Below are 18892 nucleotides of genomic sequence, written 5' to 3'. Positions count from 1 at the left end.
CAATGGACCAACACGGTAAAGGTCATATGGCGCTGACACAGGAAAGATGATTTCGGCTCACCTTGGGTGTTACAATCTTCAAAGCAAAGCCAGGGGTTAAAACCACTTCAGCTTTTGAGCTAAGAAAAACATAGACTCAAGTTATTCGAACCCATTTAGTTGCCTCTTACAAGTAAGTCATTCATGCTGGTACTTTTTATCCCTGTAGCCCCAGAAAAGGACAAGACAGAGATATTGCAACTGTTTTAGAAGCTGCCCACTTTTCCAATAACAAGCTAAATATGTTGAATGTTGATAAACTTCAAATCGAAAAGTTAATGCTCACTTCTGTTTAACTAAGCTAATTTTTTAACAAATAGCCTATGGTCTATGAAAGTTTACCCTTAATATGTTGGAACGGAAAGTGATTTAGCCTTTGCCACCAGTATTTAACCAGGCTAGCCTGTACAACTGTGCATAATGACAAGACACTATACTGTTTAAATTTTCTTCCAAAATTGGCAGATGAAAAGACCATTTCACAAATTCAGCATTTTTGTGTGTGTTTTAAAACATTGCATTGTCAAATACAAAGGATTACTCTACATTAAAACCAAATGGAAAGTCTTCTTTTTTTTATTCTCATTTAGCAAATACATATATCAAAACAGCCGCATAAATTTCAAAATACAAAATTGTAGCTCCACTGTAGCGTCAGAAATGTTTAAAAATGAGTTAAATGTGTTGAATTTTAATACAAACAGATAATTACTATGTAAATATGCAAAATTGTACCCCTAACTTCAGAAATGCATCAGGTAAAATGAACCCATTTCCACACTAGCAGCTAAATATGCATTTCTATTCTACCAGACACCTATGAGTAAACAAACAAAACCTGTAATTATACATTCCCCATTTATTTTTGGAAGTCGGAGCAGAGGGGACATTACAAAAATTAAAAACTTGTTATTCATCGTTACTTCAGTTCAAAGCAATAATTATGATATTTATTTACTGATTTTCTACATGATACTTCTACCGGAAATATAATTTAGGACAGAAGACTGCCGCCTCTTCAAGCAACGGTCTGAATTGTGTAGGAGCTTTTATTACATGTTTTTTCAAAAGCGTCCTGAAATCTAATTATAGCTCAAATATAGAACCAGTCCAAAGTTTTCAAAATGGCGGCACCAAGCTAACTAAGAATTTTTCTCAAACATGTTAGCATTAAGCATAATTTTTTTTATTGATTTTAATGTGATTTATACATGTTATCTAAGAGCACTACAGTCCTTGCAGGACCTAAGGCCCCGCTTGGACTTTCCGCATATAAAATACTGACAAGAACTCTTTGCCTCATTACACACTTAACTGTTGACATTTAAAGACACATATATTTATTATTTTTAATCACAACTCGTTATAACAACATTTGAAATATTTCATGGAATTTACAGGCTTAGATCTGTAGATATAAAAATATGGCATAGAGTATTCTATTATTCTCTTCAGATAAATTTAATTCTTGACATTATAAAAAAATAAATTCATAAAGATAAATTCAATTCAAAGATAAATTCATAAGATAAATTCAATTCTTGACATTAGAAAAAGATAAATTCATAAAGATAAATTCAATTCTTCTCTTTAGATAAAGGTAAATTCAATTCTTGACATTAGAAAAAGATAAATTCACAAAGATAAATTCAATTCTTGACATTAGAAAAAGGTAATTCATAAAGATAAATTCAATTCTTGACATTAGAAAAAGATAAATTCATAAAGATAAATTCAATTCTTCTCTTTAGATAAAGATAAATTCAATTCTTGACATTAGAAAAAGATAAATTCATAAAGATAAATTCAATTCTTGACATTAGAAAAAGGTAAATTCATAAAGATAAATTCAATTCTTGACATTAGATAAAGAATAAATTCCTCTCATTAGATAAAACTTAATATAATACTTAACATTACATGAAAAAAGTAAAATTCAATTCTTAACATTTGACTATTAATTAATAATTGATAAAAGATAAAAAAAGTAAATTTCATTCTTAACATTAGATTAATTAAAAGTACATTACATGTTCAGTATATTCATTTTTTGACATTAGCTTAAGTAATACTCAATTCATGACATGAGATGAAGTATATTCAAACCTTATTATTAAATGAAATATAGTATATTAAATTCTTGACATGAGTCTTCAAATGAGCCGCGTCACAACAAAACCAACATAATGGTTTTGCGACCAGCATGGATCCAGACCAGCCTGCGCATCCGCGCAGTCTGATCAGGATCCATGCTGTTCGCTATCAGTTTCTTTACTTGTTATATGGTCTGTAAGCGAACAGCATGGACCCTGATCTGACTGCGCGGATGCGCAGGCTGGTCTGGATCCATGCTAATCGCAAACCCATTATGTTGGTTTTGTCGTGACGCGGCTCAAATGTAATTCAAATATTTGCATTAAAGTGAATTTTATTCTTGACATTATATTCCAGAACTTAGTATATCAAATCCTTGACATTATATAAAGTATATCAAAGTCTTAACATTATACTACAGTAAAGTTTATCAAATTCTTGACATTATATAATTATAGTAAGGTATATTTAAATTCTTGACATTAGATGTGTTACAAATAATGCATTAAACTTGTGACATTAAATGCAGAAAATATTCAATTAATAAAATAAAATATACCTATGTAGCATGATACATTTTAACCTCTCCAGTGTGAAAGCTAGCTACTTTGTAGGAATTACAACTTTCTTAACAAAATTAGCTTATTGAAAAACCAAAGATCTTTGCGATATTGCTTATTATACTACAAATGTTTGTACAGGGGCATGTGTCCCTTGAATTCATTTTCGAGTTTGGAATCACTGTTTTGAATCAAATATATTTTTTCACACACATCTACACTATGTCTCTGTTTGTACACTGTATCTACATTTGTATGCACAGAGGCGATTTTCAAACTTGAACGCGATTTTCAAACTTTATCGAGAGCTTTCTCTAGAAGCTGGTTCAACCGTGACACCATTGATCGTGGATCATCCAGTAGCCCTGCCGTTACCATGGCATTGTCGTACAACTGAAAATATATATTCAAGTTCATATAATAATATGAGATAAGAAACTCGGGCTCGTACTCTCAGTGCCTGACAGGGCCGATGGACCCTTATTTAACTTAGAACACATATAAGACAAGGTTTTTTTTCTTGTTGAATTTCATGTTGTACTAACACATCATAGGCTAAAAAGATTTCTCACATGGAAAAATCTGAAGTTAACCCACAGCGATGAGTGGCAAGTGGTTCGAAGTCAAGGACCTTAAGCACTTGGCCACAGGAGCTGGAGATACAATAAAATTATAACAAAAGTTTATTGTCATGCCTGTGGCTGCTTATTCATTCATTGTAACCAGACTATACATTGCTGACTGTTTAGATTTAGAGTTTTGATGTTGCCATCCCTTAAACTAACAATGGAATATTCCAAAATATAAAATAGGACAATTCCATTATCATAAATTCAGCAAGGCAAAGGTTAAAATTTGTTCAACAATCACCACTCAAAAAGATCACCTCTCTCTCTATAAGTTATCTGAACATACTTAAAAGTGTCTAGGAAATGACATTTCAATACTTGACTTAAGCTATCCACTCAATAATAATATCCTTACATCTTTATGATTAAACAATTCATAAAGTCAAATGGGTGTTTACTTAGACTACTGAAATCTTCAACATAAAGCTATACAGTCCATATTTTCCAGCTCCCTAAGCTTTCAAGATTACTTCATTGGAAATTGTAAATAAAAAAAACTGTGTAATTTTAACATTTTATGAGAATTAACCTTTTTTAAGCAAGACTGTACCATTCTGAATATTCTCTTTTTTTTTCTTTTCTTTTTTTTTTGTGTGTGTTTTTTCCCCATAGATATTTACGAAATCTCTAATAAACAGTCTTAATGACCTTTATTTTTACAGTCATCCAAATTTTTAAAACGGTGTTCACTGTTGTTTTATAAAATCATTTTTTGCTTGAATTTTTTTTGAAACATCAAGAATATTTATCTTATTACTGTATTTATGGCATTCAGTTTATCTATTTAAAGAGTTCAACAGTTTGCTCTGATCAAAGCCAACATTTTGTAAGATAATCTAGTCCCAAATCAGTTTACTAAATCATTTAGGTGCCAGTCAAAGTAATCATAAAGATTGGCCTACGATACCAGCAGACGACAAGAACAACTTGCATTTCTTTGCAGTCCAAGCTGACCAAATCTGCATTTTGAAATTGAAATCCCCTAAATCTACAATGGGCAGCCCCAAGCTCAAAGTAGGTCATGTCCATTACAAAAACCTAGGGGTGTAAACTGTGACAAATCTTGAGAAAAATTGAATTTGACCTTGAGGAAAAATTTTCTAATGTCTGCATCTGAAAATTTTTACTTTTAATATTTATCTTAAACAGTATGTTTTATTTAGAACTTAAAATTTTACGATAGCAAAAATGAAATTGCAAAATCAGACTGGTTTATATGCTAAAAAAATTCTGTTACATAAATATCTGTGTCATAAGAAAACGGAGACCAGTCCAACCCAGGATTTTCAGTTCAAAATAATTTAAAATCTTAGTGATAAAATAATCTGTACACTATACACTGGTAGACAGAGTCGTAACATGTTGGTGGGGAGATAGTGAAGTTAATATGTTTATCTATCATGACCAAATTTTGAAATACCATGTATAGTTATCATCTACAATATCGGTCAAATTTAAACATTTCAAAATGACAGCATAACTTTGTGTCTGTCTGAGTTTTTTCTTAATGCTAAATGGGTTTTTACCGTTTTTTTTTCACTTGAAATGAACATTTTTTCTTCTTCCTTTCTCTTTAATCTCTTAAACAGTGTCTTTTTTCTTTGGATAGTTTAAACATATTTATTTTAGCTTGATTGTCAATAATGTTTAGAGCTTCTTTGTACCCCTGTTGTCTGTCTGCTGCCTGGAACCAAACAGACCAGACTAACTGGTGTCATACAAGTGAACATAGTCCTTTCTGAAGTAAGGCTTGAGCCCACAATGCCTGGGTTGAGAGGCAAACTACTTAACCACTAGACAATCGCTTCTGTCTATGATTATAGTGAAAATGTGAGAGAAACACAATTATGTGACTTTAACTGCAAACATTGGTTTTTATACAGAATTTAATTAGTTGCGATTGTGCCAGCGCAAGCTATTAAGCTTAGAATACGCACTTTTGAAGTCCGTTATTGAACGAACCTAGTACTGGACAAGAGTGTAAAGTTTCCTGCCTCTAAGGAAAGCAACGACTTGGCCCCTGTCGGGTTTGAACCCATGCAAGCTAAGCGATCATTAGCTTACTAGTCCTTAGAACGTTAACCGCACTCGGCCATGCCAATCCACACAACATTGCAGGACTTGAATATATTGAACGTACCATTGGACCTCATAAAGTAAGTAAGCCTTAGCCAACGCGGTAACTTAGAGTAAAGCCAAGGCCTGTACATCCCTTAAATATATGTCTGGTTAACCAGGCTCTATACTGTTGGGCACTTATTTTTTCTATTATTACTTAATTCCATATACTTTGAATGCACAGCAAGTTTAGTGTTAAAGGGACTCCACTGTGGTTTTTGACATGATGGGACTGGAAATAATTTTTGAGATTTAAGTTCAATTTGTTGAAAGTATAGACCAATAACTTACATGCAAAATTTCAGATCATTCACTCACTCTGTTTATCCAGAATGTAAAAATACTCCAAACTGAAGTGTTCCAACACTTTTCACACAAATATGGCTAAGAACAGCAAACAAATAGAAATATTTCTCAATTATCTTTTGCACAATTTTCTGTTTTAAGTGCCCCTGCTGATCTATGTAAGAAATTCAAAGTTTATTATGTTTTAAGACTTTTGGACCTCAGTGGAGTTCCTTTAAAACAGTTTAGCTGTTAACAAGAGTTGTAAATATTGAAACAAAGTTAAAGAGTATGCCAGGAACCAGCATAATATCTAAGTCTAGGAAGGCCAGGAACCATTTTTAATCAGTCTGCATCAACAGTCTTGTTTTTTTTGTAAAGTCTACTTATCTTTTCCTTAGGAAGGTCACTTTGTCTTTATGTAAGTTAAATACGCATAAACATCCTGTTGAACAATAACAGGACCGCTTATATAATACAATACAGACCATGATAAGATGGTATGAAAGTGTCATCTGATCATCCTTTTCAGGTAATATTTGCTGCTGCCAACTTGCTTGCCGTTAAAATGCATGTGCACAAGTTTTTATGTATTTAGTATAAAGTAATATGGTTTTACCTTTATTTTGTAGAGCAGTATAGATTAATTTAACCATGATATTCGTAGCCAAAGTCACCTTTATATCAGGTGATAACTTTATGATTACAAAATATCTCGTCCCATGACTTTAACAGAGGTGAAAACTCACTGCAGTCAAAGTTCTGGATTTAAAATACAGCCTGTTTTTTTATAGATAATTGTTGTTGTTGTTTTTTCTATCAATTGTTTTAATAATGTATGAGCACAAAAGGACAGATATGATTTTCAAATCACTATAAATGCAACTTGTTTAATAAACCCTTAAAATTCTTTAAAACTGAGAATTAATATAAGTGGTATAAAATCATGTAAAAACGTCAATTTAGTGCACTTTTCAAAAATGTTGATGCAAATACAAGAATATCCTTCTAAATAAAGCTTTATTTGCTGAGATACTTCCAGTACTACTATGGGACATACATTTTTATAACTTTTTTTACCTGCCTTGTATAAAGTTATTCAGTGACTGTTAACATGATTAATTTTGAGAAAAAGCAACATATCTCTGTTCTCATTCTAAATGCTAATACACAATACCACACTTACATGATTAACTTGTCCACACAGTGTATAGAGTTTTATTTGTGTACTTGTGTGTATATGATTTTTATTTTAACCAGAGACCAAATTTGTCTATGTAAACAAGTCGTATAGTTATAAATCATGTCAATCAAACCTCTTGCTGTATCATCTTCATGTAAATTAATTTCATAATCTTTTCTTACAAATTTTCTTATGTGTACATTAAAGTACTGAAATTGACCACATTTAGATGTATCAACAAGGGAAGTAACTCATGGCAGTTGAAAATCTGTTCGGTCAAAGGGAAGTAACTGTTATAGTTGTATTTCTGTTTGTGTATATAATCAACACATCAAATATCTTTCATAACATTCACATGTAGAAATAATGTTAAAAGAAATTGTTAAGTATGACTAAAGGAAGGATGGAAGGAAAGGCCAACATAATTTTATTGTCTACCGAGAAGTTTTCATGACTTTTTTACTATCATTTTAAGCTGAAAATCACAGGGGGGAACAATGTTACATCAGTCATCGTAATAGTGCAAACTCTCAATTTACTGGACTCATCTAAGTTTACAGGACTCTAAGCCCCCAAGATGTTTGATACAGTGCAAAGCATATCGCTGATAGCTTTTGTTATAGGATAACAAATATCAACATTGAATACACCAATATCTTGATAATTGCTTATATAAGTTGTTTTATAATTCACATTCCTGTTTTATAATCCACTTCTGTATCTGTATAAAGGATTTTAGTAAAACACATGTTCTGCTCATACAATCATGATGTATTTTATTTATAAATTCCCATTGCATGATTTTTTTTGGACCATTTTTTTGTCATCACTGCTATGAAAAAAGTCCATTATATAATAACAGCATATGTTTATACATTTTAGATAAGTTATATAATCAGTTAGTAAAAGTAACTTTTATGTTTAATGATTGACAGAAAAATATTGTTAATACAACCATATTATTTCAATCAATACAGCTCTAAGATGGATTAAAAAAGGACAAAATTAGTTGTGTAACTTAGTAATTAAAATCTGTTTCAAGAAAAACTTTCTTACTAACAGTTTTTACGGGTTAATAATTTGTAATTTACTGTGTCAAGAATCATTACAACACATACCTGTTCGGCTAGAAGTTTGGCCAGGTAGGGGTCTGATGATTGTAATTTGTTTAGCTGTTTAATCAGAGTGTGACTGAAAATATAAAATAAATGATATACATGTAATAGAACAATCTTAAAATAGTGGATGACAAACACATAAGAGCCGCGTCACGACAAAACCAACATAGTGGGTTTGCGACCAGCATGGATCCAGACCAGCCTGCGCATCCGCACAGTCTGATCAGGATCCATGCTGTTCGCTTACAAACCCTATAACAAGTAGTGAAACTGATAGCGAACAGCATGGATCCTGATCAGACTGCACGGATGCGCAGGCTGATCTGGATCCATGCTGGTTGCAATCCCATTATGTTGGTTTTGTCGTGACGCAGCTCAATTAATTAGAACATATCTGAGGATTTCAGGATTTGTTATTTGATATGGTTTTAAAGTGACACTCAGTTTTGCTAAAGGTCAAATATGTTATTTTTAGACACATTGTTTCATATAATTGTCAAAGCAAAAGAAGGTGGAAATATAACGAACATTGCCATCCATAATATAAATAAACCATAAGGAAACCCTTCAATACCTCCAACCGGTCTGTTCGCTTTAAGCAAATAAGATAAATGGACAATTTTTTTTCTCGATCTTCTATTTTTAGAAACAATTGTCACTGGCATGCTGTAGATAGTTTTCAGGAGGCTTTTTTGACCAGGCTTTACATGGTATGATGCATTTTTTCCAAAATAAAATTGCTAAAATACTGCTTTATCCATTCAAATTCAATATACATGTACTTCAAATAATCAAATTCAACATAGGTAATGTTTAGCTTTCATTTTTCCTGAAAACATTTGTAGTCTCCTACCTAGGGTTAATCTCAAGTGTAGGTTGAAGAATTCTAAATCTTTCTTCAGGTGATTGGTCAGCTATTGATGTACGTAGAAAATGTCTCGCAGCGCCCATTTCCTTCACAGTTATTACACATGGGTGACTGGACAATCTTTTCGTAATCTGAAGTTAAAATAGAACATATACTATGAGATTCTGTAATACAATTTGTCGAAAAAAAGGATGAAATAAAACCGGTCTCACTGTTAAACTCTTGCCTGCTGAAAAAACTGGCTTGGGTAAATCCATGACCTTGAGCAGGTACATGGGAAGCACAGGTTCTGCACATCACCTTGTTTGGGTGAACATTTGTACAAATTTTGACAAAAAAATCTTTAAAGGATATAAGATTTATAATGGTTACAAAATGTTCAGTCATTTGACCTTAAAGTGTGACCTTGACCTTGAGCTGGCACAACAACAGCACAATTTCTGCACACTGCTTTTTGAGAAGACAGTCTTTCAAGGGGTATAGGATGTATAAGATAACAGATCAACACAACACTGTTCCATTATAAGCCCTCTGCACATTTTGTGAAGGTGGCAGAATAATTCAAAATTTTGACAAGTAATAATGTAATGATCTTTACCTTTATGTAGCTTAATATTTTCTTTACACAGTCTTTATAATAATAATGTAAAATTTTAATAACTAGTATTAATTGAATATATTTTTTTAGCTTACAATTTAAATTTACATGTAATGTAGATAAGGTGTTTACCTTTACATCTTGTACCCTGTTCGTCAGTGTTGTTTTTAACCAATTCATCAATGTTTCAGCTTCATCTTGTTTTAAACTTTTCTCATCTGTAAATATTGAAGATGTCATAAAACAATAACTAAGGCAGCAACAGACACAAGTATAATCCACTAGATACATCAAATATCTGTTGATGTGAAGTATTTTTCGTTTACTAAAATCTTTCAATTATTGGTTATTTTGGCAGATAATAAATATATTTTTTTGGTTAATTAGGCTAAATTTTAGGTAGTTTTTTCAATTTGTAAATTCTTCCTTTTTTCCTGAAGGACAAATGATTTGGTCCTCAGCAGTTATTTTCATGCCTTTTTTTCATTCATGTGCATTTAATGATCTGGAGAATATTTTGCCGATTTCAATTTTGTTTGGCACCTTCAAAGAAAATTCCTTTTTGAAATTGAGAGATAATATGCTAGTTTTTGGCACTGCTGATGTTCTTTTAGTTGGATGGAGATGGTTTAATTCACACTGACACTTTAAAGGTCATATTGCAACCTTCAATTTCTGTTGGTAAAGGAAGATCCAATCATGCAATTATTTCCGGACCAATCAGGTAACAACCCATAATTCTTTGTAATCTAACCAAGCATGAAACTTGACCACTTAAACAAAACGGTTTCTTGTTTAAATGGTTGATGTGTTTTATATTCGATGTCAAAGTCACCAAATATCAAAGTAACTCGATATCAAAATCACTCAATATCAAAATCACTCAATATCAAAATCACTCGATATAAAAGTAACTCGCAACACTTATGATAAGACTCAAATTCAAATCTTAAATCAAACAGTCTATAGCACAATGTTATTCAGTTTAACCCTTTGCTTGCCAGCTTTTGTTTGTTTGTTTGCTTCAGTTTACGCCTTTTCTCAACAGTATTTCAGTCATATAGGCGGGTAGTTTCCTAACCATCGTTCCTTTGCTTGCCAGCAGCAACTTAATACACCAATCCTATTTGTGCCTTCTGCTCATAGTCTGTACTCGTTCAGTCTAGCTGAGTACTTTTTAAAATTTTCCCTATAAGTGACAAAAGGTTTTATCTAGACTTATAAATACAATGCTGCCTTGTGTTTTTTTTTTACTTCTTGGTAACACTTGCCCAACATAAACTATTACAATCGTACACATCTAAAATTATGGACTCAGATTTTGTCCAGCTTGGAAGATGGCCTAGTACAGATATTTATAATATATAGAGTGCGAATGGTTGAAAATGAAAAACTGAATATAAAAATTTCACCTTTCTCATCAACAGTATTAGTGTTATCTTCTTTGTCTTCTACTATTTCATTTTCTATAGATTTCAGAGTTTTCTTATCAAATTGTTGGAGATTCATCAGTACCAGTTCATCATACGGCTCATACAGGAATAGAACTTCTGCATCTTTCTTAGCTAGAGCTTCCAAATATGGTGATCCCTCTGCAATCTCACGACTACAAATAGAATAAATGGTACATGAAAGTTGATCTTTTTCATTATGACATGATCAAAAATAGAATAAATGGTACATGAAACTTCATCCGTTCATTATGTCATGATCAAAAATAGAATAAATGGTACATGAAACTTCATCCGTTCATTATGTCATGATCAAAAATAGAATAAATGGTACATGAAACTTCATCTTTTCATTATGTCATGATCAAAAATAGAATAAATGGTACATGAAACTTCATCTTTTCATTATGACATGATCAAAAATAGAATAAATGGTACATGAAATTTCATCCTTTCATTATGTCATGATCAAAAATAGAATAAATGGTACATGAAACTTCATCCGTTCATTATGTCATGATCAAAAATAGAACAAGAAACATGGCAATGCCATGAAACCAGGTTTTCAATTATCACCATTGTAGATAAATATGTTGTATTTGAAATACAAATACAAGCAACAAACAATGTAACTATGTGCAATGTAAAACATGAATAATGTAGGAGGAATTGCCACTGAAGAAGTGTTCACTATAATATTATGTATAAGGAAAAAAACAAAGGGCCATAATTAGGTCAAAAACTATCCAATCACAAAACCCCGACAATATGTGCCAGGGTGCTTGATGACAAAGCTTCTGTGAAAGTTTGAACAAAATCCGTTGAGAAATGTAGGACGAGTTCAGCACAGAAGAATTTGTTCACTATAATTATATTGATAATTCTGTATAATGAAAAACAAGTTACAAAGTAGACATGAAATAATATATCATATCTTTTTTAAATTACCTCCAAAGATGATATGACCTTTGACTGCCAAATCAAGTTAAAATCATGTAAACAGGATTTTCAATGTTAATGTCACTGTGACCTTGACCTTGGAGCCAGCCATGCGGAACATGCGTTCTGCACGTCATCTTGATGTGGTAAACATTTGTCTGAAGTTTCATCAAAATTCTTCAAAGGGTTGAAGAGTTACAGAGCGGACAGGATTTTCAATGTTAATGTCACTGTGACCTTGACCTTGGAGCCAGCCATGTGAAACATGCGTTCTGCACGTCATCTTGATGTGGTAAACATTTGTCTGAAGTTTCATCAAAATTCTTCAAAGGGTTGAAGAGTTACAGAGCGGACAGGATTTTCAATGTTAATGTCACTGTGACCTTGACCTTGGAGCCAGCCATGCGGAACATGCGTTCTGCACGTCATCTTGATGTGGTAAACATTTGTCTGAAGTTTCATCAAAATTCTTCAAAGGGTTGAAGAGTTACAGAGCGGACAGGATTTTCAATGTTAATGTCACTGTGACCTTGACCTTGGAGCCAGCCATGCGGAACATGCGTTCTGCACGTCATCTTGATGTGGTAAACATTTGTCTGAAGAGTTTGAACAAAATCCGTTGAGAAAATGTAGGACGAGTTCAGCACAGAAGAATTTGTTCACTATAATTATATTGATAATTCTGTATAATGAAAAACAAGTTACAAAGTAGACATGAAATAATATATCATATCTTTTTTAAATTACCTCCAAAGATGATATGACCTTTGACTGCCAAATCAAGTTAAAATCATGTAAACAGGATTTTCAATGTTAATGTCACTGTGACCTTGACCTTGGAGCCAGCCATGCGGAACATGCGTTCTGCACGTCATCTTGATGTGGTAAACATTTGTCTGAAGTTTCATCAAAATTCTTCAAAGGGTTGAAGAGTTACAGAGCGGACAGGATTTTCAATGTTAATGTCACTGTGACCTTGACCTTGGAGCCAGCCATGCGGAACATGCGTTCTGCACGTCATCTTGATGTGGTAAACATTTGTCTGAAGTTTTCATCAAAATTCTTCAAAAGGGTTGAAGAGTTACAGAGCGGGACAGGATTTTTCAATGTTAATGTCACTGTGACCTTGACCTTGGAGCCAGCCATGCGGAACATGCGTTCTGCACGTCATCTTGATGTGGTAAACATTTGTCTGAAGTTTCATCAAAATTCTTCAAAGGGTTGAAGAGTTACACAGCGGACAGGATTTTCAATGTTAATGTCACTGTGACTTGACCTTGGAGCCAGCCATGCGAACATGCGTTCTGCACGTCATCTTGATGTGGTAAACATTTGTCTGAAGTTTCATCAAAATTCTTCAAAGGGTTGAAGAGTTACAGAGCGGACACAATTTCGTTTGACGCCCGCCCGCCCATCCGCCCATCCGCCCAGCCGCCCATCCGCCCGCCATACCCCAATCTAATAACCAGGATTTTCAAAATTGAAAACCTGGTTAATAAATGGTACGTGAAATTTCATCCTTTCATTATGTCATGATCAAAAATAGAATAAATGGTACATGAAACTTCATCTTTTCACTATGTCATGATCAAAAATAGAATAAATGGTACATGAAACTTCATCCTTTCATTATAATGTCATGATCAAAAATAGAATAAATGATACATGAAACTTCATCCTTTCATTATAATGTCATGATCAAAAATAGAATAAATGATACATGAAACTTCATCCTTTCATTATAATGTCATGATCAAAAATAGAATAAATGATACATGAAACTTCATCCTTTCAATTGTAATCTTCAACTAAAAATAGGATAAATGTTAAATGAAATCCTTTCATTATAATGTCATAACTAACAAGACCTGTCTATGGATATCACCCTTCATATTTCTCAGTGCTGGATAGTTCAATAAAATCAACACAGAAAAGGGGGTTTACTCTGCAAATGTGCTTAGCAGACTGACCTGCTCTTGAACTATTTCAAGTTAGCCGACTTATTTGCCCTTGAACTATTTCAAGTTAAAGTGAATGCTTTTTTAGAAGGCAACTATTTTAAGTGCAAAAAAGAAATTTAATGACAAAATTTTGAGCCTTAAACAATACCTTGTACCTTCAACAATACCTTGTACATACATATTGTATGAAAATACAATGCCCCATTGTCTTTAGATCTACAAGGCAATGCTGCAGTACATGCCAAATATCTAACCTCTGGGCATTTTAGTTTCATACAATTAAACTTAAATGTGTTTTCTTATATTTGTCTATATTAAAGGCATAATTTTAATAACGCTATTTTTACCTGGGTGCTGACAAGTAGAAAATGTTTCTTTTTCCCGCCTTCATTCGACTGCAATAATCTTCAATACTGGTTTTCTCCCCTGCAGGAAGTTTTGAAGACTCGAATCTCAGAAGTTTCGCAATATTCTCCTAGAAAAAGAACATAATAATAAACTAGAAGAGTTTTTGGCAGAAAAAACATATCATGTTTCCCAAAACTATATATGGCTCTGAATACTCCTGTAATGATCACTCCTGTAAAGTTTGGTGGGAATCATACCTGCAGTTTGACCTGTGAAGGCTAGACAAGATTTTCTATTTTAAGCTCTGGCAGCATTTGCTGGTGATGGGCAAAACTAGGGATGGAACTGATCTCTCCTGTAAAGTTTGGTTGAAATCGCACCTGTAGTTTGACCTGTGAAGGCCGGACAAGATTTTTCTATTTTAAGCTCTGGCAGCCATTTTGTGCAGCGAAAGGGAATGTGCCAGCCATGTGCACAACTTGGGATGGTACTGCTCACTCCTGTAAAGTTTGGTTGAAATCCCACTGATAGTTTGACCTGTTAAGGCTGGATAAGATATTCTTTTTTTAGCTCTGGCGCCCATTTTGTACAGCGAAGCAGAATTTGCCGGTGATTTGCACAACTAGGGATGGTACTGATCACTGCTGTAAAGTTTGGTAGAAAACCAACTAGTAGTTTGACTTATGAAGGCCGAATAAGCTAAATGCGGACGGACAGAGGGACGTCCAGCTGAAATGGAATAAGGGGCCATTTCTTTTGTTATTTTCTTTTGTTTACTAATGGGCCAATGGCCCCTTATTCTATTGTTACGGAATGAACTCTATTGTTCTCTTTTGTTCTGTTTACATTTAGATGACCCCCCATTTCCCTATTTGGTAGTGCGACAGACATCCGGACAGACAGACAGATAGCGAAGGCAAAAATAATGTCTCCAAAATTTTTTTTTATATACAATGTACATGTATTAAAAGGACTCCACAGGTGGGATTTGAAATTTTTTTTTTTTCAAAGATTTTTGTACAGTTAAACTTAAGTCTGGACATATAACTTGGCCCGTTTTTTTTTTTTTTTTAGGATCATCGTTTTCACTGTGCAAATTGATTCAAAAAAGAAAATCGTTGCAACACTTTTCTTAGGAAAGCACAAAATTTTTTTTTTCAATTTACTAATGATTTTTCCACTTTTAAGTGTTTTGCTTAACATAATTATGTAAGAATTTCAAATTTTGTAAAAATTTCAAATTTTCTTTTGACCTCAGTGGACGTCCTTTAAAATCATTTTTCATATTTATCACATAACAAAATAAGAATTTTTTACAGTAACAAGAGCTGTCGGTAGGACAGCAAGGCCAGACTATTCTTAGTGCTTGATAGTAAAAAAAAGGAAGTGGCTAGCCGTACGGGCCCGTACGGCTAGCCAAAAGTTCTAGCCGTATGTGAGTCACGTACGACTAGCCAAGACTCGCTGTATTGTCTAGCCGTACGGCACTTTTCAAAATTATAAAGAAGTCGACCATGCATATGTTATTTTGTGCCTTATGATTATGATTTGTTGTTTTATTTGACTGAAAGATGTTTTTTTGTTAATTAAGCACATGGATCGAATAAATAATGATCGGAGTGAAATAAATAAATAAATACATAGAACATTGAAAAAAAACAGTGAAAAGCAAAAATAATTGTATAATTTTCAAATACAGTAGATAAATATCGAACATAAAAGCACAAACAATTAATAAGCCTTAAATAAAGCCTACCCAGGGACTGACAATAGAATTTTAAAATGCGTTTCACGGAACATGCAAACTTTCCTTAATGATGGACAAACTTCTATACCGTCGGTAATTGACGCAAATATCAGAGCCTAACATTGATTTTTTTTTCATTTTAAAGGTGTCGAAAATTAAACTTTATGAAACAAAAAAGGATTATTATCAAAATTTTGTAAACTATTTCAATTGATGTTATTTAACTGCGACCTAACGCTATTTTTTCTCGATGTCTTGAAATGATAAAGATCGATATTCGTACTTCTTTTACTGTAGCCAACAAGGCGATTAATCTCTATTTAAAGTAAATATACGAATCCTCGCTTAAAGTCATGAAAAAACATATATGTATAATTTCGACTTCTATATAAATTTGAAAAGTGCCGTACGGCTAGACAATACAGTGTGTCCTGGCTAGTCGTACGTGACTCACGTACGGCTAGAACTTTTGGCTAGCCGTACGGGCCCGTACGGCTAGCCACTTCCTAAAAAAAAATGCTTGATACAATTACCTCCTCTTATTTTATGCTTTTCAGTAGTGGATTACTGATTTATCCGTGAAAATTATATTTGATAATTTCACAGTGAAAATTATCAAAATATAATTTCACTTTTTTCAATGACGAAACTACTTTTTAAAGATTTTCCCCATGTGGTACCTCAATTTTATTTTTACCGACAATTCTGACAATGTCAGGCTGTTAAAAGAAATAGCAAAGCTGAAATAGATAAATAACTTAAATGTCAAAAGTAACACAGAGAGAAAACTTACTTCTACAGGGTTTCTACTAGGAATTTTTATTTAAGAGTCCCAGGGACTCGTGCTCATAAAATATGAGGGTCCCAGAGAAAAATATGAGGGTCCTAATCATTTATTACTTTAAAGTAAGGTATTACTTATATATATATATTGTCTAGGTTTAATTCTTTACATTTATATACATTGTTCAACTACATATGCATTTTTATTGACCTTGTTAAATAAAATAAAAAATATAAACTATTTATTATTTATTGTTACTTTTTATTTTTTCATTTCTTTCATTTGGCTGAATGTTTGTGCAACTTGCATAAAGTCAAGATCTTTCACATCTGGTCCGACATACGTCTTGATGACGGACAATTAATTTTGTATCTACTATTTTGGAAGTTCAAACATCCATTTTCCGAGGCAAATGGATTACATTGTTTGGTTGAGACGCAATGGCTGCATTTCATATCCGTGGTCGTCTCGAACCACGGGTAAGTTAACTTAGCCACTTTTCATTAAAATTGGGGGAGCAGCCGACATGTTTTACGATTTATTTTAGAACAAAAAACGCATAGACTGGGGCGCTTTTTTAAGGTCGACTAAATTCTAGTGTGCGCCGTTTTATTCCGTATTTAACTGTAATTAATTGCAAGAAAGATAACTCTGCTGTATTCAATATTAGAACCCGTCTACCAAATTACGTCATTTCCTTTAAAGAAGCGGAAGGAATTTCCAAATGATATTTACGGAGGAAAATTTAATTTGCGTCCCCATGGACGCACACTTAGAGTAATTGAGGGTCCTAGGTTACTATTTTTGCGTCAAGGACGCAGGAAATGTGCGTCAATAGAAACCCTGCTTCTATTCCTTCAAATTCCAATCACCAAATTTTGTCTCTAAATTTTTTTTGTTTCGTTTTTACAGTCTGAAAAATACATTTCTTCCCCATGCAAAACGGGCTCTTGATGACATTTGGGCATATTAAAGTATCCTACGAGCAATAACTGCCGTATGCTTTATGAAAAATTGAAAAGCATTGACAGCCATCACTCGTAAAATAAGTTAAAACAACCCAGCGTTCCTTCAGCAAGCTTCCAATTTTTCCATTTTCCTAGCCCCTTTTCTGAATGTTTTCACTTCTGTCAACACTTATTTTTTGTCTGTTACAATCCTCAAATAAGTTTTCTTTCTTTTAAAAAGGTGTATGACTAACAAATCCAAATTATATCCTTCTGAATCTTACACAATTATTTTCCTCCCATGAAATACACAACTTTAAAAAATGGCTGCCGTTTACATTTTAGAAAGCCAGGTCTAATATAAATTCGCAGTAAGTAACAGAAATATGGATGGATGGTTGGAATTTTCTCCTGCAAGAATTGTTTGTTTTTATGATTAAAACAAGCGATCATTCATATTTTTTAATAAAACCTTGATTGGCGGACTTATTTTTCAGCTCAAGACTTCTTGTTTTAAATGAGAAATTCCGTCTAAATGGGGCTCTCAATGGGGGAAACAGATTTTAATAATAACGTTAAAATTATTGAAATTTCGTTTTAACTTGTTTTTAAGCATAAAATAAAAAGAAAATTTGTCTGTTTGTTGTGTAAGATGTAATTTTATTTCATCTCGTGAACTTTAAAAACAGTATTCTCACTCGTGGCTACAGAATTCATCTTACACACAAACAAACAAATATCCTCTATCTATTTACAGGTTGGGGTAATGATGGTGAACATTTAGTGTGCAAAGTTTCAAAGCCATATGTCAATGGACTTTGAAAATATTTGAACTATTACAAAAACTTTAACTTAAATTCTAAGTCTAAAAAGGGGCATAATTCTGTCAAAATGCTTGATACAGTTACCTCCTCCTGTTTATAGGTTGGGATAATGATGGTGAACAAGTGTGCAAAGTTTCAAAGCCATATGTCAATGGACTTTAAAAATATTCGAACTATTACAAAAACTTTAACTTAAATTCTAAGTCAAAAAAGGGGCATAAATCTGTCAAAATGCTTGATACAGTTACCTCCTCCTGTTTACAGGTTGGGGTCATGATGGTGAACAAGTGTGCCAAGTTTCAAAGCCATATGTCAATAGACTTTGAAAATATTTGAACTATTACAAAAACTTTAACATAAGTGGTTACGCCGACGCGGACACCAACGCAGACGCCGACG

The 18892-nt window shown here is 33.1% G+C and overlaps 1 protein-coding gene across 1 annotated transcript in view; it reads right to left on the bottom strand.

Annotated features, from left to right (window-relative positions):
• Nucleotides 1–2430: 2430 nt before the first annotated feature.
• Nucleotides 2431–18892, bottom strand: part of LOC132751396 (heat shock protein 75 kDa, mitochondrial-like) — a 48750-nt gene continuing 32288 nt past the window's right edge. The window contains exons 13-18 of the mRNA XM_060741563.1: nucleotides 14191–14318; nucleotides 10905–11098; nucleotides 9625–9710; nucleotides 8880–9025; nucleotides 8027–8099; nucleotides 2431–3086 (exon numbers count right to left, since the gene is read on the bottom strand). Coding sequence (XP_060597546.1) covers nucleotides 2985–3086; nucleotides 8027–8099; nucleotides 8880–9025; nucleotides 9625–9710; nucleotides 10905–11098; nucleotides 14191–14318 — 729 coding nt within the window. The 3' untranslated portion in view covers nucleotides 2431–2984. The remainder of the gene's footprint in view (nucleotides 3087–8026; nucleotides 8100–8879; nucleotides 9026–9624; nucleotides 9711–10904; nucleotides 11099–14190; nucleotides 14319–18892) is intronic.

This window comes from Ruditapes philippinarum, unplaced genomic scaffold (assembly GCF_026571515.1).
Source record: "Ruditapes philippinarum isolate M1 unplaced genomic scaffold, ASM2657151v2 ctg2191_1_1_1_1, whole genome shotgun sequence".
NCBI lineage: Eukaryota > Metazoa > Mollusca > Bivalvia > Venerida > Veneridae > Ruditapes > Ruditapes philippinarum.
Note: the sequence above shows the minus strand (reverse complement) of the source record. Positions and strands in the feature narration are given on the sequence as shown.